Genomic DNA, 25,266 nt, shown 5'->3' on the forward strand with positions numbered 1-25,266 from the left:
CTGCCGGTGCTTCCCAAGATCTGTCCTCTCTCCTTTGTTCAGACAACATTGCTAAAGTATTTTTCCCCATCTCCTTTGCAGTTAGTAGCGGCCATGTGACTAAGCTCTACTCAATGGAATTTGATTGAAGGGATGTGAGTCATCTCCAGACATGGCCCATGAAAACTTCCCAGAAGCAAGTCTCACTTTCTCTTCTCCCATCCACTGGCAGAATGAGTGGGCTCCAAGGAGTTGGAGGAGGGTACAGCCATTGGAGGAAAGAGCTTTGCTTCCAAAAGACCATGTGGAGCAGTTTCCTTAATGGCCCACACTGAAGGTGAACTTTTATTGGGTTAGCCATGGAGATCTTGGGGTTGTTTGCTGAGTAGTTAGACTGCTCTGGTTGCTAGAGGGCTCGACTCAGACCTTTCTCTTTCTAGAAGTCCTCCCTAGCCATTCCAGTCCACAGTGACCTTATCATTTAGTGACCTAAATTATAGCGCATGCTATCCTACTCATGAAACCCTGCATTTACTTACTGTAGTTAAATAAGAAGAGTTATTATTTAACTACTTCTTATTTAAACTGTATTCCATGGAAAACTACCTCTCAAGATAATGTGGCTAGGTATTTCATTAAAAAGAGTTCCATGGGTAAATAAGTTTAAGGAAACATTATATTGAATGGGTTTCACTTTTGCAGGAATTTCCAGAATTTTTAATGAGATAATGGAATTTGTATAGTTACAGTAGAGTTATAGAATACAGAGTTTCTCTCTTTGATCATAGGATTTTTTTCATAAACTGCAGTTTGAGAAACATGCATACGACCCTTTCACTTGCATATATATGTATATCTTATGTCTCTCATGAGGTACAAATCATGAAGAAGTAAATTGATTGTGATCTGATACTCTGTACTCAAAGTATAAAACACAATGTGATAGTGACCATCTCTGAGAGGACAACAGAGTAACAGTGTAAAAAACTTAAGTCTGGGTGAGAGGCAGGAGGAAGGCTTTAGGGAGGCAGGATATATGGGGTGGACCTTAGATAAACAGAGGTTTTCCAGTGGGGAAAGAACAGGTGGGTTGACAAGAAAAAACATCTCAGGTAAAGGGAACAACATGCACAGAAAGGGGAGTGAATTTTGGCAATGGAAATTAAATAGAAGCAGTTGGATTCTGCCTGCCAAATTTACACTTGCTATTCCAGCTCCTTCCTGTACTGCTTTGAAAATAATCAACACCCCTTCTACCTCTACGGTACAACTGCAGGCCCCTGGAGAGCAAGGATCATGCCTTATTTGTCACTTCAACCCCCTTTCGTTTATATGACCTGAGACATAGTTCATGTACAGGTGAGGCTACACAGCCTTCTGAGATTTCTCATTGGAAAATGGGATGTACAGCTCTCATGGAGTGGTGATAGTATTTAAATTAAAAAATGAATGCCAAGCATTTAACATTGTGCCTGGCACACAGTCCATGCTCTAGAAACATTAGTTCCTAATATCATTAGCTAAATAAAAGGTTGTGGAAAAAAGAAAGCAAGGTGGGAAAGGGGAAAGGAGTGAGACAAGAGGTTCACAGGGACATCTAGCTCTCCCCTTTCATTTTCCCACTTAGCTAAAGCTGCAAGGCAGAGGCCCCTTTCCCTCTATTTTGGAAACAATCCTTCCTTTACTTCATTTTTCAAAGTCTGAAGAGAGATGTTGGGTCAAACATCCATGCATACTGCCAAGGGCTGGGGTCAGGGACAAAGGGAACAGAGGGTCCTTTGGAGAAGAACAGCCCCTGCCTGAACCATTCCTTGTGCTAGTGTCTGTTTGCAGCCACACATGGAGGCCAGGCCTGTGGGCCCTGGGGTCCCTGGGAAGGCACTCTGGAGGGTTTGTTTTGTCCTTGGCCCGCATCCCTGGAATCTAATGAGAAACCAAAGGAACAGAGAGAGCCTGGCGCCTCCTCTTCAGGGGCCTGTGTACCTGATATATTGTATTTTTACAATAAAATAACACTGAGAGGCCAGGGAGCCAAAGATGTTGCTTTTAGAGACCAATTAATTCCAGAGAGTTTTAAAGCAGTACCAGCTGCTTTGGAGGGGACATGAGGATGCAGGGATAAAAATGTCCATCTCGTTGCACTAGCATTTCCCACTGCCCCAAATGAGAAGGCAGTGAGACCATCGGGAAGAATGCCAGGTTGGGACAGGAAGACAGGAGTTTGGTAAGAGGAGAATAAGGCCCTACTGGACAGATCCCTTGGATGGGATCAGAGGTGAACAGACAGCTTTTCTGAGAACAAGCATATTTGGAGATGCTTTGCTGACAGTTGATGGCTGAAAGGTCCCCCCAAGAAACCTGTTGAAGGAGTACATAGAGCAGAGTCCCACCTGGAGTAATCTTGGCACCCCAGGGCTCCTGGGAGTAGGCTACATGGCATATGGAAGGATGGAACGGGGGTCCAAAGTCCCTGCATTTACCTTTAGTTTGGAGGGAGAGGGAGTATTTAAGCAATATATACTAGATATATAGTATATACTAAGTAATATATTAACTAATATTAAATATATATTACATAATATTACTTCATTTCCTCCTCATGTTCTTCTTTGTTTTCAAGCAGACATACTTATATATGTCTCTCTCTCTCTCATATATGTGTATGTCTATCTGCTTGAAAACACAGAAGAACATGAGGAGGAAAATGAAGTATATATTACTTTCTCTCTCTCTCTCTCTCTCTCTCTCTATATATATATATATATATATATATGTGGATAGATCTATAGAGAGAGGGAGAGAGAGAGAGAGAGAAAGAGAGAGAAAGGAGGGAGGATGGAGACATACCCAAATATGAATATAGATTTCTTGATTATTTCAGAATAATGTGATAATAGGTGATGTTTTTCTTCTGTTTTGAAGTCTGGGAGATGGGAGAAAATTCACCTTTGTTTCTGTTTATATGTACTTCCTCATTATTTAACAAATGCAGAATAGTCCAGAGAGAAAAACAGAAAAAACTGGAATTATGGTTGATCTTCGTTTTCCTCCTCATGCTCTTCTGTGTTTTCAAGCCCACTATAACGGGTTTTACGATTGGAATCAGAAGCATCAATCATTCGTATTTCAAAAGGCCAGCATGTCCCTCATAGCTCGCCTTCGGTCTCTGGGAAAGAGGCTGGATTTCTGCCACTAGCCAGGCCTTTGTCTTCAGGTACCATGAGTTCTCAGGATTCAGTCTAGCACGGGGCCTTAAAAAGTCATCTAGGCTCCTCGGGCTCACTAGTTCTGTAAGATGGAAACATCTTCTTTGCCTCTTGTAAAGGGCCCTTGTGAACATTCTTTTTTTTTTTTTTTTTTTTTTGAGACGGAGTTTCGCTGTTGTTACCCAGACTGGAGTGGATTTCGGCTCACTGCAACCTCTGCCTTCTGCGTTCAAGCAATTCTCCTGCCTCAGCCTCCCGAGTAGCTGGGACTATAGGCGCGCACCACCATGCCCAGCTAATTTTTGTATTTTTACTAGAGACGGAGTTTCACCTTGTTGACCAGGATGGTCTCGATCTCTTGACCTCGTGATCCACCCACCTCGGCCTCCCAAAGTGCTGGGATTATAGGCGTGAGCCACTGTGCCCGGCCTGAATATTCTTTGCTGATTGTAAAGACCCACATAGATGTGAAGAGAAAACAGACTCCAGTGGAAGTGTAGATGCTTCCTCTGAGTTCTACTAAACCCTTACTGATACAAATGGCTGCAAGTCATTTAAAGATGAAGGAGCCATTTGCCTGGCAGGGAATAAAGGGCAGGCAATGGGATGGTGGTCGTTCCCACAGATGGAGGCCGTGAGAACTGGCCCTAAGCCACCACAGCCTGGGCTATTCCTCCCCAGACCCTCTGCCCCAGAGTAGAGGGAACAATGAAATTCCCCTAACCCCAGTCCTCTACTTAAAAACCATTAAAGGGCCTACCCCCATGGCTGCAAGACACAGGCCCAGTCCATGTTCTTCTTTGTGGTCCACCAGACCTTTTACAATCTGATCCCAACCCACTGCCCAAGATCCATCTCTCATTCTCATACTTAATGCACCAACCAGTCATTCCCACAATATTGTGGATGCTTCCAGGACTCTGGGTATTCTCATACACTGTTCTTTCAGCCATAAGCCCTCTCTGTTCCTTATCTGACCAGGTGTTAAGATCCAGTTTCAATGTCGCCACTCCCTGCTGCCCCCTGCAGTTGGCAGAGTTGTTAGCACAGGTTGCTGTTTACCCAGCACTGGATATAAACCTCCATAGATGTATGCAGGCAGAAACAGTGATGATTTGCATGGGTGTGTGTGTTTGGGCGTACACAGATCTAGTATACAGAGATAAGAGTTTCTGGACAGTCATTTATATTTGCTCCTACCATAATGATGGCCATGATAATGATGATGACAATGTCTTGTTAATTTTTTCCCAGCCCTCGTGTAAATAGGAACACAGTAAGTGTATGTTGAACAAGTGATCAAGCACATTGCTCCAAGTGGAGGAGGTAGGAGGAGGGGAGGGGAGTGGAGGAGAAGCACTGAAAGAATCTCATTCTCCGTGCTGTGAACTCACAGGGTGGTCTGCATCCAGCTCTGCTCCATAGCTGAGAATCTGATTGGCAAATCTGTCCAGCTCTTGAATGGTTCTTGGGAACCAGGGCACTGCAACACAGAGAAGGCAAAGTACTGAGTGAAGAGCGACACCGCCAAAGACCTCGCTGAGATCAGAAGTGGGGATCCTGGTCAGTGATGATGGCAGGTGGGCTTCCAGATAACCCCCACATTACTATTATTCAAAAGTTAAACTCAGTTTTCTTAGAAACCCATTTTAAAATCCATTCCCAAATACATTCTCTTTCCTGGAGATTTTCTCTGAATTATCTCAAAACTCATCTCCCTCCCACCCATCATGGCAGTTTTCTTTGATGGTTTTCAATAGCAGCAGATTTTTATTTTATTTTATTTTACTTTTTACTCTGTTGCAGACTGGAGTGTATTGGCACATGATCTTGGCTCACTGTGACCTCTGCCTCCTGGGTTCAAGCTACTCTCCTGCCTTAGCCTCTTGAGTAGCTGGGATTACAGAAGTGTGCCACCATGTCTGGCTAATTTTTGCAGTTTTTTTTTGGGAGAGACAGAGTTTCACTATGTTGGTCAGGCTTGTCCCGAACTCCTGACCTCAGGTGACCTGCCCCACGCCCCTTGGGCTCCCAAAGTGCTGGGATTACAGGCACGTGCCACTGTGTCCGGCCATTAGCAGCAGAATACATACAGTCCCAAAATATAAATTATATAAAACCAGACTGTTCTCATGTAAACAAGTTCATGAGACCCCATCTTCCCATTATGTATTTCCCTCCCAAAGGCCCCAGGCACTGCAGCAAAATCTTTCTATCACAAAGCCAGTCAGAAAGCTACTGTTGAAGCAGAGTGAACGGAGTCAGGTAGTTGGGATGTGAAGACACCTCACAGCACCTAAAGGATTTCAGATTCGCTTCTGAGGCAGCATAGAGGGGAAGGGGTTGGGCTTGAGTGGGGTGGACTACAACACCCAGGTCCTGCCGAGAGAGCAGTCCAGGAAGGGCAGGTGGCAGCACCAACGTCCTTGAGGCTCACAGGAAACAAGACATATGGCAGGTGAAATTGTCCCAGGAATGAACAGAGACAAGGACATTTTCAAGTGTAAGTTCCATGAGGGCAGAAACCAGGGGTACTTTGTTGTACCAGGCATAAAGAGAAAAAGAAGGGAGGAAGGAAAAGGGAAGGGAGTGAGGGAAGGGGGAAAGAAAAGTCATCTTAAAAGTCATGAGCTCACCCTGGTATGTTAACATTTAAGGTGTTAAAAGCAGTAACCACCATCCAGAGTGCCTGCTCTGATATAGCTGCTATTTCTGAAGTACCTCCAAGACAAGGAAGGCATTATAACCCCTCTTGCGTGGATAAGAAACTGAGGCTCTAAAAACCAACTCTAAAAGCTGGTCACATCAGGAGTAAGAAAGTGGAAGATTCAAAAAGAATCCACAGAGCCAAAATAGATGTGCTGGGAACCTTGAAGTGAGCTCCAGGCTTCCAGGCCTGAAATGAGGTCGAGGGGAAGATGCTGGACTTCCAATCAGCATCTGGTCTGACTTAGAATACAGGCTCCATCTACCTGTTTATCGTCTCTGTGTCTCAGTCACTCCTCCATCAGATCGGAATAAAACAACTGTAGGAAGAACCGCAAATATGTTTTTGAAGACTTATGTGCCAGGCGCTGTGCATAGCATTTCTGCTTCAGTAGTTCCTTGAATCTGAGGATTGTTGTGGGCAGTGAATGAGAAACAGGCAAAGGGCGCCGCTCAGTGTCTGGCACATGAAAGGTGATTTTCCATCTGATACCGGTTATTCGTGGTTCTGAACTGCTTAGATGGAGAAGGAAAGAGCATGTGTGCCATCTAGTGGCCAGCCTTTGGAAATGCCGTCCATGATCTAAACGGGAACCTCAGGAGGAGTAGCAGCTGCATTCCCGCAAAACAAGGAGAGCTGATTCCAGCAGTTTATAAAGGTCCATTTATAGCCTTGTTTCTGCAGAGCTGAGGAGCCTAGGCTCTCTACCACCCATGTTATTCAATACAAGCTAACACTGAATGTTGTTTTAAATATTTTACCTGTGAGGTGGATACTATTAATATTCCCATTTTAAGACAAGGACACTGAGGTACAGAGAGGTTCAGTGCAAACCCAAATACACACACTGCTAGGAAACAGTGGAATCAGGATTCAAATGCAGGTTCAGCTGACTCTCTGGCCTCTGGTCTTGATCGCCAATCCATCCTGCCTCTCATGGGAAGGTGGCAGAACATATTGGTGAGGATGGCTGGCTCTGGAGCCAGATTTCCTGTCCAGAGGTTCCCATGCCCCTAAGCCTGGCCCTGTTTTCCACATTGGCTCCTTATGGTCAGCAAGAACAGAAGCAGATGCTGTAGCCATCATTCCAGGTAATGTTTTCATCATACTTGCTGTCTGTCAGACACTGCCCTAAACATTTCACATATGCTACCCACTTCGATTTTGCAACAATCCTTTGAGGTAGGTATTATTATTTTCCCATTTGACAGATGAAGAAATTGAGGAACAATGAGGACAAGTCTCTTGATAGACCTCCCTGGTCCCAACTGCTGAGACTTTGGAGTCTCAGATGACTCAACACCATGCTCTACTGACTTGCCGAAGAACCTAGCTTCCTACCTTGTCACCTACACTCCTCTACAAGCTCTCCTTCTTCTGTGAGTCCAGCATTTGCACTGCACACTGAACCTCTGTTGTCAGTGCCAGAAATGGGGACTCTTTCCTATCCAGGTTTGCAAGGGCTTGAGAAAGGAATCAGCACTTCAGAGTCATCCAGGGCTCAGGATCTTCTGAGAGACCTTTCTTGTTTCTCCAGAACATTGCCACTGAGAGGTTTCAGTGAATGGCACCCACCTGGACAAGGGGGCCTGTCCCTCTCCTCTGTGTTCAGGACCATGGATAACCCCATCCCCTCACTGGGGAGGTATCCTGTCTCCATTCATTCATTATCTCTCTTTTGCCTGGGAATCATTCATAATTCTGGCAGTCACGGCTGCCCCAGAAATAAGGCAGTCCAGTCCTTTCTTGCTGCACCCCTTCTTACTTAAGGGACCCTTAGAATCACCAAAGGAGATTCCACAAATATGTACTGAGCACCTCCTGCATACCAAGGGTGGAGTCTCCACCCTTGTGGTGCTTACATTCTGGCAGGGGAAACACAAAATAAGCAATAAATAAATGTAAATACATGACAATGTCAGGAATTTCTTGAAGAAGAATAAAGAAGGACAAGAAAATAGGAAGTGATGGGGATGCTCTATTTTTAAAATTATTTTTAAAATATTCCATCTTTATCTGGATATAATTGAACAATAAAAATTGCATATATTTTTATAATATAAAATTACAATTGTATAAAATTGCATTAAAATTATATAATTTATATATATTTACAATTATATTTGTATATATTGCATATATTTTATTTATTTATTTATTTATTTATTTATTTATTTATTTGAGACAGAGTCTCACTCCGTCACCCAGGCTAGAGTAGAATGACACAGTCTCAGCTTACTGCAACCTCTGCCTCTCGGGTTTAAGTGATTCTCCTGCCTCAGAGTAGCTGGGATTACAGGTGCGTGCCACCACCTCCAGCTAATTTTTGTATTTTTAGTAGAGGCAAGGTTTCACCATGTTGACCAGGCTGGTCTCAAACTCCTGACCTCATGATCCACCCACCTCAGTCCCAAAGTGCTGGGATTACAGATGTAAGCCACTGTGCACGGCCTATTGCCTATATTTTATATAAAATTTATATATATTTATAATTGTAAAAGTATAAATACAATGTAATTGATACATGCATACATCGTGGTTACCATGATCAAGTTAATGAACATATTCATCATCTCATGTAGTTGTCATTTTTCCTGTGTGGGTGGAGGGGACAAAGACACTTCAGATCTCTCTGAGCAAATTTCAAGTACACAGGAAAGTGTGATTAACAATAGTCACCATGCCCAGCACTTGCTCATCTTATGACTGAAGCTTTGCACCCTTGACCATCTCCCAATTTCTCTCATCACCCTACCTGCTGGCAACCACCATTCTACTCTCTGCTTCTATGAATTCAAGGTTTTTTTAATGGATATAAGTGATATCGTGCACTATTTGTCATTCTGTGTCTGGCTTATTTCATTTGGCATAATGCCCTTAGGTTCACCCATGTTGTCCCAAATGACAAGATGTCCTTTTTTAGGGCTGAATAATATATTCCATTGTGTGTGTGTTGTGGGGGGGTGGGCGCGTATCACATTTTCTTCATTCATCCACCTGTTAATTGACATGTAGGTGGTTTCCCTTGGCTGTTGTGAATAATACTGCAATGAACAAGAGGTGTAGATATCTCTTTGACATACTGCTTTCATTTCCTTTGGATATATAATCAGATGTGAGATTTCTGGAAAGTATGGTAGTTACATTTTAATTTTTTTTGAGGAATTTTCATGCTGTTTTCCATAATGGCTGTGCCAACTTACATCCCCACCAGGAAAGTACAAGAGTTCCCCCTTCTCCACACCCTTGCCAACACTTATCTCTTGTCTTTTTGATGTTAAAGACAACATGCTATTAACTGAGACATCCTATGCCTGCAGACCCCAGAGGAAAGACCCTGGGACTTGTCATTGCCTTGCCGTGGCTCAATAGAATCTGGGATAGTCAGGATCTGTCCCTAGTCTAGAGCTGGTTTTCTGTTTGTGTCACGAATAGCCAGTCCGGCAATGGTTGAGAGTCTTGTAACAGCCAGACAGCCCAGGTTTGAATTTCATCTCTGCACTTACCATCTACGAGCCCAGAAAAAGTTATTAAATCTCTCTGAGCCTCACTCTTCCTATCTTTGAAATGGTGATAATAGTAGTACTACAAACTATTGCTTTATAAGAACAACATGATGTTAAATGAGTTAATATGCATGATTTATCATAAACAATACTGACACATAGTAGATAGTATTACTGTTCAGCTGTGAGTTACATGATGTGTGTATGTATATATACACATACACATATGTATTATATATAATTATATATAACTTTTTATATTATATATAAAAGATTTTATATTATATATAAAAATATTTTATAAATATATTTTATATTTATAAAAATAAAACATTTTATAACATTATATTAAAATATTACATTTATGTGTTAATATAGAATTGTTATTATATATTAAGATATATAATTATATATTACATATAATACATATATAATTTTATATATCGAAAGAGTTTTTCTACTCCATCCTACAGCAGGGAACAGAGTGTAAAGTTTTCCAGCAAGGCTAGAAAATCTGCCACTTATTTTGTTGTGTAACTGGCAAGTGTTTTATCTCCTGGAGCCTTAGTCTCCTTATCCACAAAATAAAAATTGTTCTTTCCATATGATTGGACGAATTAAACGCTGCGGCAACGTGACATCTTAGCACAGTGGCCCGTAATAAGTGCTTTATCAGTGTTAACTATCAGCATGACAAGGATTTTAATGATAATGATTGGAGGAGGAGGAGGAGGAGGGAGAAGGAAAGAACAGCGATTGGGATCAAGAAGCTTGTTCTCTGTCCAGCTTTGATATTAAGAGGTTTCTAATCTTGGGCTCAGTGTCCTCTCTGTGACATGCAGGTGTTGGATTAATCTGCCGCTGCAAACCCTTTCAAGTTTCATATTCCGGGACTTGTGGGATCCTGTGAAGGGCTGAAACTGGCCAGAGGATACTTGAAAAGTCAGTTCCACTTCAATCAGTATGTCAACCTCGTTAATTTTCAGAAGTACAGTCACTACATTTGTTCAGCTCCCAAATGCACTGCCTCATTTCCCTTTCTCCTCCAACCAGAGGAACAACCTTCTTCCCCACAGACCAAAGCCCATGGGCACCGCCTTGACTGGGGCTGTGCGAGCTGGCTGAGACCCAGTGAACGCCAGAGGGCAGCAGAACCAGCGTATTTCCAGTTTGGGGTGACTTTTTTTTTTTTCCTTTCTCCAAAGGGAACCTCTTGTTGGGCCACCTGACTTCATTCAGTCCCCTTGGTCGAGGGGAAAGACAAAACAAAATAAAAACAAACCCTTGGAGAAACTTGCCAAGACTCAGAAGATTCAAGTCTTTGCAAAAAGGAGACAAAGATCAAAACAGCTCGCCACACTGCAGACCTTTGAGCTCAGCACCTTGTTGCAGGGCTGTGAGTGACCCTGAGGTAGCACTGCGAGGCTGCAGGGAGCCCACCTGAGTCCAGGGGCCTTTGGTGGCTCTGGGACCCCATCATCTTCAAAAAAGGCCCAAAACACAGCCAGGCTGGAGAAATGGCAAAGACTGGGGCTCACGATATACACTTTGGAGCCCAACTGCCTAGCTCCAGTCTCAACTTTGGAACTTTGGAACTTTGTACAAATTGCTCAATCTCTCTGTTCCCCAGTTTCCCATTTACGAAATAGGTGCAATAATAGTGCGTCCTTCAGAGGGTTGATGGGAGGATTCAAATGAGCTCATGTATGAAGAGTGCTTAGAATGTGACTGGCACACAGCAAGCGCTTATAAGTATCTGGTAGTGGTATTATTATCATTCTAGAAGGGCAAGTGAGAAAGGGTGAGAAGGCCTGGTGCTCACTTCCTCCATGCAGCAGCCCAGCCCCACCTTTGATCTATTCCCTCATTTGAAGTTAACGCCCTTGGATGCAGCCTATGTATCTTCTGGGGTAGGAGGAAGACCCAGGTCAGGCCTGACCATTAAGAGAAATTCACCAGCTGTCCAGTTGGAGAGCAGGGACAAAGTCTGAGGAACGAGACCAGGAAGACACACCTGGGTGCTGGGTGTTGGGGATGGAGGGTTGATCCCTGATGTGGCTCTCTTCCCAGCTTGCAGAGGTGCGAAGCAGGCAGTGTAAGGACCTCAGGAGAGACCGCAGAGGACCCCAGACAAACTCAGTGCTGAGCCTTGACACATGTACTGACTCTTTACATTGTGCAAAGAGTGTGCACATCTTGGGCTTGAAGCCAGCAGGTCAGAGTTCAAGTATCATCCTTCCCACCCACACAACGTGGGAGTCTGAGCAAGCTCCTTGATTCCTGAGTCTCTGGCTTTGCATCTGTGAAACGGGCAAGGTGCTGAGCCCTTGCCTGCCTCCTTGTTTGGGGTAAGAAGAAACTGACCCACAACAGGTGCATCTGTGACATTAGTCCTTGCACCTGAACCTCATAATAAACTCCAGAGCAGCTTGTCTAAGAGACCACTAGAGCGAGAGCCTGTCCCTGCTTGTGTCTCTAACCTCTGTCCCTGGGCTCTTCCAATTTTTCCCAGGCATAAAGGTATGGCTATCCTTTTTCCTCTAAAGTTACATTTTCTTGAGAGCTTATTATGCATTGGATACTGTGCTAAGTGCCTTACTTTAACCATCTGCTTTAATTCTCAAAACAGTCCTAGGCTGTAGATATTATTGCTGCTCACTGATAAGCAAACAGGCTCAAATAGATAAAGTGACTTGCCCAAAATCACTGAGCTAGTTGAGCTGAAAGAATTCTGCAGCCAATGCACTTCACCAAAAAGCGATGCTGGGCTTAGAATAAATGTGTGGTGGTGGTGGTGAAGGGTGCTTTTAAATTGTAGATTCCTTTTCTCCCATCTTGAGGAACGGAAGTGTGACAAACTAAAGGAAGGCACTAAAGGTGCTTGAAGAAGCTCCCTAGGGCAGCCTTGGGCCACCCCATCCTAAGCATCCGTGGATTTAGGGATAGTCACTTTTTAACCTAAGTTCTCCTTCACATATCCCTTATTTTCTTTAGTGAAGGCTGCAGGTCCCTTCCCCCTACCCGGTCTCTCTCACAGAACTGGAAATAGAGACTGACCCCAGCGACCCAGGCCTCCGTTTTGAAAAGTTAAATCAGATTAGCTCATTAATGGCCTTGCCAAATACCTCGGTCGGTGGGCTGGCCTCTGTGAGCCCCTCCAAAGCCTCTCCGGCGGGCGGCTGGGCTCCATGGTTAATAAATGACTTGGGCAGGCTGGGGCAACAGAGGCCCTCTGTGGAGCGGAGGCACAGGGGTGGGGGGCAGATCATTAATAAATATTGATTTGGCTCCAAAGGAAGCAGCCCGCTGGAGAGCTGGCCCCGGACACCCACGTAGTGGTCCCATTAAGTCGGGGTCAACTGCTCAGCCAGAACGCCAAGGGACGGCTGGCTCAGGAGCGCCACTGAGCAAAAGGCCCCCCAGGCCTGGCTGGAGCCTGCTTCCTGGCCAGTGGGTCAGAGCAGGCTCATTCAATTTACAGCAGTTCAAGGTGCAGCCTGAGTCAATCTTACCCCTTCCCTCCTCCCGAGGTTCACCAGCCCCAGGGGTTAGCCGGCAAGGCACCCAGGCTTGCCTCCAGCCTGTCTCAGGGAGAGCAATAAATCCTGGTTTCTTGGGTCTGAAATAGAAGTCTGTTTTCACCACCCCCTCCCAGGCTCCCGGATGTCTCCTCCGAGGCAATGGCCTCCAGTCCCTGTGCGCTGATCTCAACAGCTCCCAAAAGGGAAGAAGAGACAGCTTGCCAATATCCTGCAGGAGGAAGACTTTTGAGGGTTTTATGTTTCTCTTTTAAGTAGCTTCTACTTTCTTTCTGGAGAAGGAATGCTCTTCAGGAAGCTATTGACAAGAATGATGAACCAACGGCTCTCTGATGGTGCCCAGCTATTACCCTCTGCCTCTTGGAAACAGCCGTGGTCAGAAGTCAGGAGTGGTGGTTTTAGGGCAAAGCATCTGTTCTTGCTGTTCACATGGAAAATTAAGAATCCTGGAACCAGATGAATAAAAGGGATCTCACACATGAAGTAAAGAGTGAAACTGTGCTTAATAAAGACAGTGAGTGAATAGATATGAGAGAAGTTATGAATAAATAAAATAATAATAACCTGTAGGGATATTTATTCCAACCACCCACCTAAATTGAAACTACCCACCCAATATCCTTTTTAAGATGTTACATGTCTCATAAACATTATCCATTGGCAGGTTGGCCTCTATATCCCCGGATATCCAATTCTGTCTTCTGAGAGCTCACAATTGCCTGAGATCTGGTTCCCTGTTACTTACAACTCTACTTATGGTCAGCCAACATTGGGTCAAACACAAGACATCTCTAGCCTTCTCCAGGTATTGCTTATCTCACTCCAGCAGCACCTCTTTCGCCCTGCGCCCCTTCTCCTCATCAACTGAATCCATGACTGGGCTCAGTGCCTCAGTGCACCTCCTAAGACTACTCCCGAGGCAGGCTGCTTTCTCTATCACTACCATGTATTATGCCACAATGTATTATGTAGCCATAACATACTAGATTATAAAATGCACGGGTCTAGGTACCATGTCTATCTTTTTCACTACTGTATCATATGTGCAGCTGACACCGAGTGGGCACTCAATCGATATCGGCGGCATAAATGATCGACTGAATTAGGAGACAGATGTGAATGAGAGCGGAAGTTGGCAAAGCTGTGCTGCTTGAGAAGGAGTAGTAAGCGAAGGATGCAAATCCCAATAGTCAAGATTTTTCAAAAGTAAGGGCCACATAATTTATAAAATGCTAAGGAAAGGGAGAATTCCTGGGGGATAATTGTGTCAAATGCTCTAAAAATGTCAAAGAGGATGAAGAAAAAGAAGAGGCTATTGGTTTTGAGTATTGTCAGAATGGTACAAAAGAAAGGAAGAGAAGAAAAAAGGAAGGAAGCAAGAAGGAAAGAGGATGGTGGAAGTAGGGAAGGGAAGAGGAAAAAAAGGGAAGGAGAAAGAAAAGCTGCATGAAAAGCTGACCTTCTATCTCCTTTGCCAGTGCCACATTTAATATAGCACAAAGTCAAATGAATGATGTTAAGCTCAAAAAATAATATTTGAAAATGAGAGATGATTCACAGGGCGCCTCATCCAATCCCACACGTGAAGTTGTCTCTGTGGCTACTAGGTAAGCCCTGGCTTCAATGAGGTGGTGGCTGCCAGCAATTCCTTATATAGTATGGTTGGCCTGGTTGTTGTCTATGTCCATGAAGCTAGTGGTGACACGTGACCTGTTGTTGGCTGGGGCTATAGATCATAGAAAGCTCTCCCTACTGAAGTTTAAGGATGTCTAAGATCAAGGGCCTATTCAACTCAAGCAAGTTCAACTTGATCCTTCAAGCACCCTAACACACAGGGTATTCCACATAATCCCCTCCATGAACCACAGGAATCAGGAAAGTGGGTCTTCGCTACATTTCACAGATGAAGGAGAAGGGGTCATCTATCCGGAAGGGTGTCAGATGGAATTCAAACCTAGCTAGTAGTGTACAAAATGGAGACCTGAATCCTGGCTCTTGACTCTAAATTCATGGCTCCTAGTGTGTCAGAACAATACTCCCTCAATCCAGCATGATGGCAAAGTGACATTCCGTTACAACCATTCCATATCTTCTTCCTTCTTCAATTGAGACAACACACCTGTCATACAGAGGAAACGTATCCCGGTCTAACTTTTTCTGACTTTAACAGTGTTTTGGACTGACACAAATAGCATTTCATGGTTGCCTTTGTTTATCAAAGTTCAGGAATTTGGGGAGTTTGGACTTGCTCAACCCTAAGATTCATTGTGTATCCATATGAGAGACTTAAGGATAAGTTTACATGTAACATTTTGCATGGGCCCTACCTGCAAGGTACTTTATGCAAATTATATCATATAATCCACACAACCACATTGATACCTGGATTTCTTCATTTTGCAGGTGAGAAAAGTGAGGCCTAATAAGGGAAAGCAACTTGGCTAAACAGCTACAGCCCAGGAGTTGAACTGGAGCAATGAAGACTACAAAATCCATGCAACCTTTTAACTTGACCTTTCTGACTTGTTTTCTAATAGTAAAAACAGGAATAGCACTGTGTTAGCTTTAGCTGTCTGCGTTGGCTGTTGCAAGACTTAGATGGGACAACCTAACAGGAAAGAATTTGGAAAACATTGAATTTGGCATACAAGTGAGGGATTCCTCTTAGAATGAGAGGCTCCTTATAATTTTTTAATCTTCCTGATCTTGAAGCCCTGTGACCTGGCAAACAAGATGGACTGCAGAAATAGCACTGGCACAGGATTTTCCTTTATTAACCAAGAGAGCTGCCTGTGACCAAGTGCAGGGAGCAGACAGTCTAACAATGATATGAAGAGACTCTGCTTCCTGCTCCTAATTTGGTGTCACCTACCACTGAATGAGCTGATCCTCTCAGCTGGGGTCTGCTTGTCTCAGTTAGACAGTCTATTGAAATGAGTCACCTGCTACATCAGCGCATCCAGCAAGCATACAGGTAAAGACTGAAAAAGACAGCCAATCCTGTGTGTTTTTCCAAACATTCAGATACTTGGTCTCCAGCAGACACAGACCACATACATCTACCGCTATGAAAGGCACACATGGAATGCACAAAGTGAAATGCCCGGGAGGAGGTTTAGAGCTGAGAAGAGGGCAGTGGGGAAGTGGAGACAGAAAACCCAAGCAGAGAAAAAGAGAGGAAAGAAAAGCACAGGTGGTGGGAGTGGGGAAAACTCCAACCATATGGATTTCCTTCCAGCCCTAAGCAGCCTCTCTCTAAAAATTCTTAGTTCTTTGGGAACCATAGCCCTTTCGAAAAATCTTGTCTTCCAAAAAATGTGCATGCACACCTGCGTATTATATTGCCCACAATCCCAAGAACTCTTCAGAGCCCTCTAAGAAATCCTATCCTCCATCCAGCCCCAATTGGTCTGAAATGTCAGCTTTACTCAGCACTGTTCTTCGGTCAGCAATATTGAAGCAGAAAAAAATCAAGAAGGCAAGGAGAGGCAACAAGAGAGAAGGAGTAACTATACTGATGTTGCTTTTGTCTTCTCACAGTAATCACAAGTGTCCCCAGGCAAGATAGACAGATAGATGATAGATAGGTGGATGGACAGATAGATGGATGGATGGATGGATGGATGGATGGATGGATGGATGGATAGATCAATAGACAGACAGACAAGACAGGCACATAGATCTTCCTGCTTTCCACAGACACAGAACCTGCAGTTGTTCTAGCAATTTAGACTCACTTTTCTTCCCCACTAGGACACTTATAATCACCATAAATTAAACAATATCCTATAAATGTTTATCTGCTCTTGGAAAATAACTCCAAACATTTTTCTCAAAAGGTGATGTTTGTATACCTCTCTCTACCCAAGACTTCCATCTGTCTGCTTCTCCTGGCTGCAATCTGTCCCCATGTAGGAATTTTCTAGCCCCCAGTAAATGTAATGTCATGCAGTCCACTTAAAGGGAAAGGTAAAAGGATTAGTAGATTGATCAATGAAAGATATTAATGCTCTTTCATGTTGGGTTGAAGAAGGATTTGAGGTCATCAGGAAAGAGGGTAGCAGGAGAATAGACCTCAAGTATTCAAAAGACTCTCTGGATTAAAATCCTATTAAAATCACATCAGCTTCTCCAGGAGGCATTTGAGAAGGTTGGGGTTTCTTTGCCATGTCGCCGTAATTAACCGTCTCTTAAGCTGTTTTGGGTGGGGAACTTAAGCAATTAAGAAACTGAAAAACTTTTATTTTCTATCACTCCCATGGCTTTTTGAATAATTTAAAAACTAGAGTGGAAAGTGGTTTAGCTTAATTGATTTGAGGGGTTCAGATCTCCTACTTGAACCTGCTGTCAGACTTGCCTCTGAGATCTGAGCCCCTCAATAAAAAGGGCATTTTGTCCACAGAAAGAATCAAAGGTTCAGATCTACTACAATGCTTTTCTTCCTCTGACTGTTCTCCCACTGAGTCCTATAGAAATGGCAACTTTGCAAAGGAATGGTTGCTCCCCCTAAAAAGACCTGTTTCTTGGCACAGACCCCACTTTACAGAAACTACCACAGAAACCCAAAGAATGTTTCTCGGGAGATGCCAGGTCATGGCACATCCGCATCAGCTGTCTCATTACAGGTAAGTTGAGGTCAGGTGGGGGGTAGCCACTATGGGACTGGGTGACCAACCATCTGAAGAAGTAAGAGTCACAAAACACAAGTTGTTCTAAAGGGTTGGTCTTAGCCAGTTTTTCTTCCCTAGGGAAAATGTCATCCCACTTCAAATATCAACAACCTTGCCATTTTGAGCAAGGAATTCAGAAGCCCCACTAGGGAATGGAACCTGTGCTACCCCCAGGCTCCAATAAGCCCAATTTTTACACAATGCCTCTATGTGAAAACATTAGCTCTTTAGTCTGGGCACAGTGGCTCACACCTGTAATCCCAGCACTTTGGGAGGCCAAGGTGGGTGGATCACCTGAGGTCCGGAGTTTGAGACCAGCCTGGTCAACATGGCACAACCCCATCTCTACTAAAAGTATAAAAATTAGCTGGGTGTGGTGGCATGCACCTGTAGTCCCAGCTACTCAGGGAGGCTGAGGCAGGAGAATTGCTTGAATCCGAGAGGCAGAGGTTACACTGAGCAGAGATCACGGCGCTACACTCCAGCCTGGGTGACAGAGTGAAACTCTGTCTCAAAAAAAAAAGATTAGCTTTTTTACTTTGATACTTCCTGGATCCTCAGAGCTAAACACAAGTGGAGAACAGGCCAAATTGCACCAATCCTGTCTCCATCACAGCACCTGTCCCTCTATTCTACTTACCTGAGTGTCTCATCCCCTTTACCAGGCTATGAGTTTCTTAAGAACAGGAGTGTGACCCTTTCTCTCCTAGCACCGTACCCATCACAGAGCTGCACTCAACATGCCCTTGCCCAGGACCCCCCAGAATCCACTGTTTGCCTTGAGGCAAGTCACAGCCTCTGTTTTCACAATGAAAAATGAAGGGGTCTGTAGGGCTGCATGACCTCTCAGGTCATTTCTCAGTTGCCAGACTCTCTGAAAAAGTAGTTGTGTACAGGCTGCATTTTGGTCATTCTTGTGCTCATGCCAGTGTTTATAATAATACTGATGACGATCATGTTAAGAATAGAGAATACCTTTAATTCCTTAAACATGCTCTGTTCTGTTCCCAGTGCTTCATTTGTGTGATTTCACAAATCCTATAAGGCAGAGGCTCTTATGACTCCCCTTTGATACCAAGGGTCAATGATTTGCTCAAAGTCACACCAAGTGTGGCCACCATGGTTCCTGAATCTAAGCTCCTAACTCCCCCTCTATATCCCTGCTAAGAACCTCCTTTCTGAGCCTCCAGTTCAGGCTGCTGGCTCTCCAGCTGGTTTACTACATCTTCCCTGGCTCTTCCAGGGGCTGGCTGCCTGCCTGTCAATTGCTTTGATTTCCTCCCCCGTGGCCCCAGCTGGCCCAGCCTCCACCTGCTCCAACCAGATGCAGAATTGCCCCAGGATCTGGCAGGCCCTTTGTCCAGAGGGCCTGCAGCTCCTGTTGAGAGCAGGTGGCCAGAAAAAATGCAAAGAGAGCAGTCACTGGGGAAGCAGCTTGGGAGGCTGAAGGGGAAAGAAGGCAGATAGGGCTGACCCAGGGAAGAATTCCAAGTGCCTGCCCCTCAGGGTCCTAAGCCCATCTGCATGGCTGTCCACTCTCTGCAAGGGCAGAACACTGAGGTGGGCTTTCCTTGCCTTGGTTATACCCAGGAGAATGAAGGCAGAGACGAGTCTCCTAGAAAGGCCATGGAGCTACCTTTTAATAAATGTTTCCGTGACCTGTTTTACAGGGTGGGTGTTGTTTCATTTAAAGCATCCCTGCCTATTAAGATGCTTCTTTCAGCTATGGTGCTTGAACTCCTCTTGACCCAAAGTCTTCCCAAGTGTTTTGGAAAGAAACTTGATTTTATAAGTAGGAGAAAAAATAATTTTTTTAAAAAAACCTTCAGCTCAACAATAACATTTTCAGGTATTTACTTAAATCAGTTGAAATTTTATCTTCACACAGAAACCTGCACATAAATGTTTATTCACAGATTTATTCATAATCACCAAAAATTGGAAGCAACCAAGATGTCCTTCAACAGGTGAGTGAATATACAAACTGTGGTACATCCTGACAATGGAATATTATTCAGCAACAAAAAGAAATGAGCTATCAAGTCACAAAAAGACATGGAGGAACTACAAATAGGTATTGCTAAATGAAGGAGGCCAGTCTGAAAGGGCTACGTCAACTATGTGACATTCCTGAGAAAGCGAAACTATACTAAAAAGGCCAGTGGTTGCTGGAGGAAGTGTGAAGGAAGAAGGAGTGGATAGCTAGGGCACAGGGCATTGAGATGACATGGAAATGCTAGATGCATGACATTATGCATTTTCAACACCAGTAACAAAGTAAAACACAAGGCATGATCCTGAATGTAAACTATGGACTTCAGTTCGTGATAATATATCAATATTGGTTCATCGATTTAAAAAAGAAAAAAATACCACACTAATGCAAGACGTTAATAGGAGAAACTAAGGTGGGGATGAAAGACCTGGGAACTCTCTGTACTTTCTGTGCATTTGTTTTCTGTAAGCCTAATACTGCTCTTTTAAAAAAAATCTATTAAATCATGGTTCATCTGAATATGCTTTGGGTCCCAAAAAGCAGTCACCTTGCTCCTCTGTATTGCTTTCAGGCTAATCATAATCATAATAACAACCACATGCTATCATTTGTACAACCTTATAATGCAACCTTATAATGCACCTTATAACAGGACACTGTTCTAAGCACTGTTTATATATGATTTTATTTAATCCCCACAAATGCCTTATGAAAAGTTGAGGTCAGGACAGTTAAAGCAATATGTCAGGGGTCTCAAAGTCGGTATGTGGAAGAAGTAGGGCTTGAACCACAGTCTATTCAACTTCAAGCCCACACTTAGAATTCCTACACTCTATCACTCTCTTCCCCTCCAGAGGATGGGTAGCATTTCAGTATGTAAATAATGGACAATGCAAGTTTGACAATTCCTATATTAGTCATTCATTAGGAAATATTTGCAGAGCACCTGTGTACCAAGCATTGTGCTAAACTCTGAGGACAGGAATGTAAGTAAGAGAGTCATCTGCTCACAAGGAGCTCATATGAGTAGAAGAGACAGATAAGAAGATGTAAAGGGACAATGAAAGCCCTAGGAACAAGGAGCCAGGCAGTCCCAGCTCCGGAATTGTCATGTTAGTACAAGGACTTGGGGAGATCTCTCTGGTTGCAATGGAGATATTCAAAAATCCATTCAACCATCTTGTGTTGATTTTTGTATATGGTAAAAGGTAGGGATCCAGTTTCAATCTTCTGCATACGGCTTTTGAGTCATCCCAGCAGCATTTATTGAATAGAAAGTCCTTCCCCCATTGCTTATTTTCATTGGTTTTGTTGAAACTTAAGATAGTACTTATTGGGTATTATGCTGATTGCCTGGGTGACAAAATTATCTGTACACCAAATCCCCATAAGACACTATTTACCCATGTAACAAACCTATACATACACCCCTTGAATTTAAAATAAACATCAAAAAAATGAGAAAGAAAACTTAAAAGTTTATAAAGAAAAAAATAGCTATCTTTAGGAAGGGAAAAAATAACTAATATTCATTATATGTCTAAAATATACCAGGCACTTGTCTAGGTCCCCAATCTACATCCACTCATTTAATCCTCCAGTTATTATTTCCAACACATATATATTATTTTCCTTCCATAAAATAACAGCAATCTATACATTAAATATACATCTATCTAAATATTGCTAGTATCTTATGAAGATAGTGTGGAGTTACTTATGTTGCAGAATTTCTCTACTTCTCACCTGTGTCTTTCTTCTTATCTCGTGAAAGCTCGTGGACGGTGGCACCAATGTCGTGCTTCAAGATCTTGATGATGTTTGTCAGAGCAGGCAGGCTACGTTTATCCAAATGGGTGAAAAATTCATACTCGTCTTTCTTTAAACGAGAAGGTCTGGATTCAATGTGGGTCAGGTTTATATCATTCTCCTAGAAGACAGAATGGGGAGAGTGAGGGGACAGTCACTGGAACTAATGCAGGCCAAAGATGCAGAACTAGAACAAGAAAACCTAACACAACAAAATGGAGAATTCAAGTATAGAATTATTTTTATAAGAATGAAAAAAGTTCTTAAATTTGCAAAAGTTGTTTACTTTTTCTTCTTTAAAACCAAGTATTAAGTGGCAGTAGTGGGGGTAGTTAGTTCAAACGTCACAATTTAATCACATGATTAAAGGCCTGCTAAAGGCCTAGAATTGCCACTGTAAGATTTTGGTTTGGTTAAAATATCTAGGACAGTGGCTGCCAAAAATATTTACATAGGAAAACCTCCCTTCCCAAATGAAATTCTATGGAATTACAAGAAATAAACAATATAGAAGCAACATTGTTATGCTTGAATAGGGGGGTCAGACTTAATTGATTTATATCTAAGATCTAAATTATATTGCTTTTGAGACAACGTACTTTTGTGTTTCTAACCCTCAGTTTCCCCATCTGTAACTTGCTGGTCTATTTTTTTATTGCATTTTAGGTTTTGGGGTACATGTGAAGAACATGCAAGGTAGTTGCATAGGTACACACGTGGCAGTGTGATTTGCTGCCTTCCTCCCCTTCACCTATATTTGGCATTTCTCCCCATGGTATTTCTCCCCAACTCCCCACCCACTGCTGTCCCTCCCCTATTCCCCCAACTGACCCCTGTGTGTAGTACTCCCCTCCCTGTGTCCATGTGTTCTCATTGTTCAACACCTGCCTATGAGTGACAACACGCGGTATTTCATTTTCTGTTCTTGTGTCAGTTTGCTGAGAATGATGTTCTCCAGGTTCATCCATGTCCCCACAAAGGACACAAACTCATTGTTTTTGATGGCTGCATAATATTCCATGGTGTATATGTGCCACATTTTCCCAGTCCAGTCTATCATCAATGGGCATTTGGGTTGGTTCCAGGTCATTGCTATTGTAAACAGTGCTGCAATGAACATTTGTGTTCATGTGTACTTATAATAGAACGATTTATGGTCCTTTGGATATATACCCAGTAATGGGATTGTTGGGTCAAATGGAATTTCTATTTCTAGGTCCTTGAGGAATCACCACGCTGTCTTCCACAATGGTTGAACTAATTTACACTCCCACCAGCAGTGTAAAAGTGTTTCTATTTCTCCACATCCTCTCCAGCATTTGTCTCCAGATTTTTTAATGATAGCCATTCTAACTGGTGTGAGATGGTATCTCAATGTAGTTTTGATTTGCATTTCTCTAATAACCAGTGATGAGCATTTTTTCCTATGTTTGTTGGCCTCATGTATATCTTCTTTTGTAAAGTGTCTGTTCATATCCTTTGCCCATTTTTGAATAGGCTTGTTTGTTTTGTTCTTGTAAATCTGTTTGAGTTCTTTGTAAATTCTGGATATCAGCCCTTTGTCAGATGCGTAAACTGCAAACATTTTTTCCCATTCTGTTGGTTGCCGATTCACTCTAATGACTGTTTCTTTTGCTGTGCAGAAGCTGTGGAGTTTGATTAGGTCCCATTTGTCTATTTTGGCTTTTGTTGCCAATGCTTTTGGTGTTTTGGTCATGAAGTCCTTGCCTACTCCTATGTCCTGAATGGTTTTGCCTAGATTTTCTTCTAGGGTTTTTATGGTGTTAGGCCTTAAGTTTAAGTCTTTAATCCATCTGGAGTTAATTTTAGTGTAAGGTGTCAGGAAGAGGTCCAGTTTCTGCTTTCTGCACATAGCTAGCCAGTTTTCCCAACACCATTTATTAAACAGGGAATCCTTTCCCCATTGCTTCTTTTTGTCAGGTTTATCAATGATTGTATGGTCATAGATATGTTGTGTTGCCTCTGAGGCCTCTGTTCTGTTCCATTGGTCTATATCTCTGTTTTGGTACCAGTACCATGCTGTTTTGATTACTGTAACCTTATAGTATAGTTTGAAGTCCAGTGGTGTGATGCCTCCCGCTGTGTTCTTTTTGCTTAGAATTGACTTGGCTCTGCAGGCTCTCTTTTGGTTCCATATGAAGTTTAAGGTGTTTTTTTTCCAGCTCTGTGAAGAAGGTCATTGGTAGCTTAATGGGGATAGCATTAATCTGTAAATTACTTTGGGCAGTATGGCCATTTTCACGATATTGATTCTTCCTAACCATGAACATGGAATGTTTCTCCATCTGTTTGTGTCCTCTCTTATTTCATTGAGCAGTGGTTTGTAGTTCTTCTTGAAGAGGTCCTTTATGTTCCTTGTTAGTTGTATTCCTAGGTATTTTATTCTCTTTATAGCAATTGTGAATGGCAGTTCATTCTTGATTTGGCTCTCTTTAAGTCTGTTATTGGCGTTGTGATTTTTGCACATTGATTTCGTATCCTGAGACTTTGCTGAAGTTGCTTATCAGTTTCAGGAGTTTTTGGGCTGAGATGATGGGGTCTTCTAGATATACTATCATGTCGTCTGCAAATAGAGACGATTTGGCTTCCTTCTTTTCTATTTGAATACCCATTATTTCTTTTTCTTGCCTGATTGCTCTGGCTAGAACTTCCAGTACTATATTGAATAGGAGTGGTGAGAGAGGGCATCCTTGTCTAGTGCCAGATTTCAAAGGGAATGCTTCCAGTTTTTGCCCATTCAGTATGATATTGGCTGTTGGTTTGTCATAAATAGCTTTTATTATTTTGAGATACATTCCATCAATACCGAGTTTATTGGGAGTTTTTAGCATAAAGGGCTGTTGAATTTTGTCAAAGGCCTTCTCTGCATCAATTGAGATAATCATGTGGTTTTTGTCTTTGGTTCTGTTTATGTGGTGAATTATGTTTATTGACTTGCATATGTTGAACCAGCCTTGCATCCCCGGGATGAATCCTACTTGATCATGGTGGATAAGCTTTTTGATGTACTGTTGCAATCGGCTTGCCAGGATCTTATTGAAGATTTTTGCGTCTATGTTCACTATGGATATTGGCCTGAAGTTTTCTTTTCTTGTTGAGTCTCTGCCGGGTTTTGGTATCAGGATGATGTTGGTCTTATGAAATGCGTTGGGAAGGATTCCCTCTTTTCTGATTATTTGGAATAGTTTCAGAAGGAATGGTAACAGTTCCTCTGTGTGTCTGGTAGAATTTGGCTGTGAACCCATCTGGACCTGGGCTTCTTTTGTGTGGTAGGCTATTGATTGCTGCCTCAACTTCAGATCTTGTTATTGGTCTATTCATGGTTTCGACTTCTTCCTGGTTTAGGCTTGAGAGGAGGCAAGTGTCCAGGAATTTATCCATTTCTTCCAGGTTTACTAGTTTATGTGCATAGAGTTGTTTGTAATATTCTCTGATGATGGTTTGAATTTCTGTGGAATCTGTGGTGATTTCCTCTTTATCGTTTTTTATTGCATCTATTTGGTTATTCTCTTTTTTCTTTTTTATTAATCTGGCTAGTGGTCTGTCTATTTTGTTGATCTTTTCAAAAAACCCGCTCCTGGATTTATTGATTTTTTGAAGGGTTTTATATGTCTCTATCTCCTTCAGTTCTGCTCTGATCTTAGTTATTTCTTGTCTTCTGCTAGGTTTTGAGTATTTTTTTATCTTGCTCCTCTAGCTCTTTTGATTTTGACAATAGGGTGTCAATTTTGAATCTCTACTTTCTTCTCATGTGCGCACTTATTGCTATATATTTTCCTCTAGAGACTACTTTAAATATGTCCCAGAGATTCTGGTATGATGTGTCTTCATTC

The 25,266-nt window shown here is 42.8% G+C and overlaps 1 protein-coding gene across 16 annotated transcripts in view; it reads right to left on the bottom strand.

The window, feature by feature from the left end:
* Positions 1-25,266, bottom strand: part of PAH (phenylalanine hydroxylase) — a 132,653-nt gene that overhangs the window by 29,605 nt on the left and 77,782 nt on the right. For all 16 annotated transcript variants that reach the window (XM_054238789.2, XM_002752912.7, XM_078337135.1 and 13 more), the window contains 2 exons: positions 21,350-21,533; positions 4,580-4,668 (listed from right to left, as the gene is read on the bottom strand). In XM_054238789.2, coding sequence (XP_054094764.1) covers positions 4,580-4,668; positions 21,350-21,533 — 273 coding nt within the window. The remainder of the gene's footprint in view (positions 1-4,579; positions 4,669-21,349; positions 21,534-25,266) is intronic.

Source organism: Callithrix jacchus, chromosome 9 (genome assembly GCF_049354715.1).
Source record: "Callithrix jacchus isolate 240 chromosome 9, calJac240_pri, whole genome shotgun sequence".
NCBI classification, from domain to species: Eukaryota; Metazoa; Chordata; class Mammalia; order Primates; family Cebidae; genus Callithrix; species Callithrix jacchus.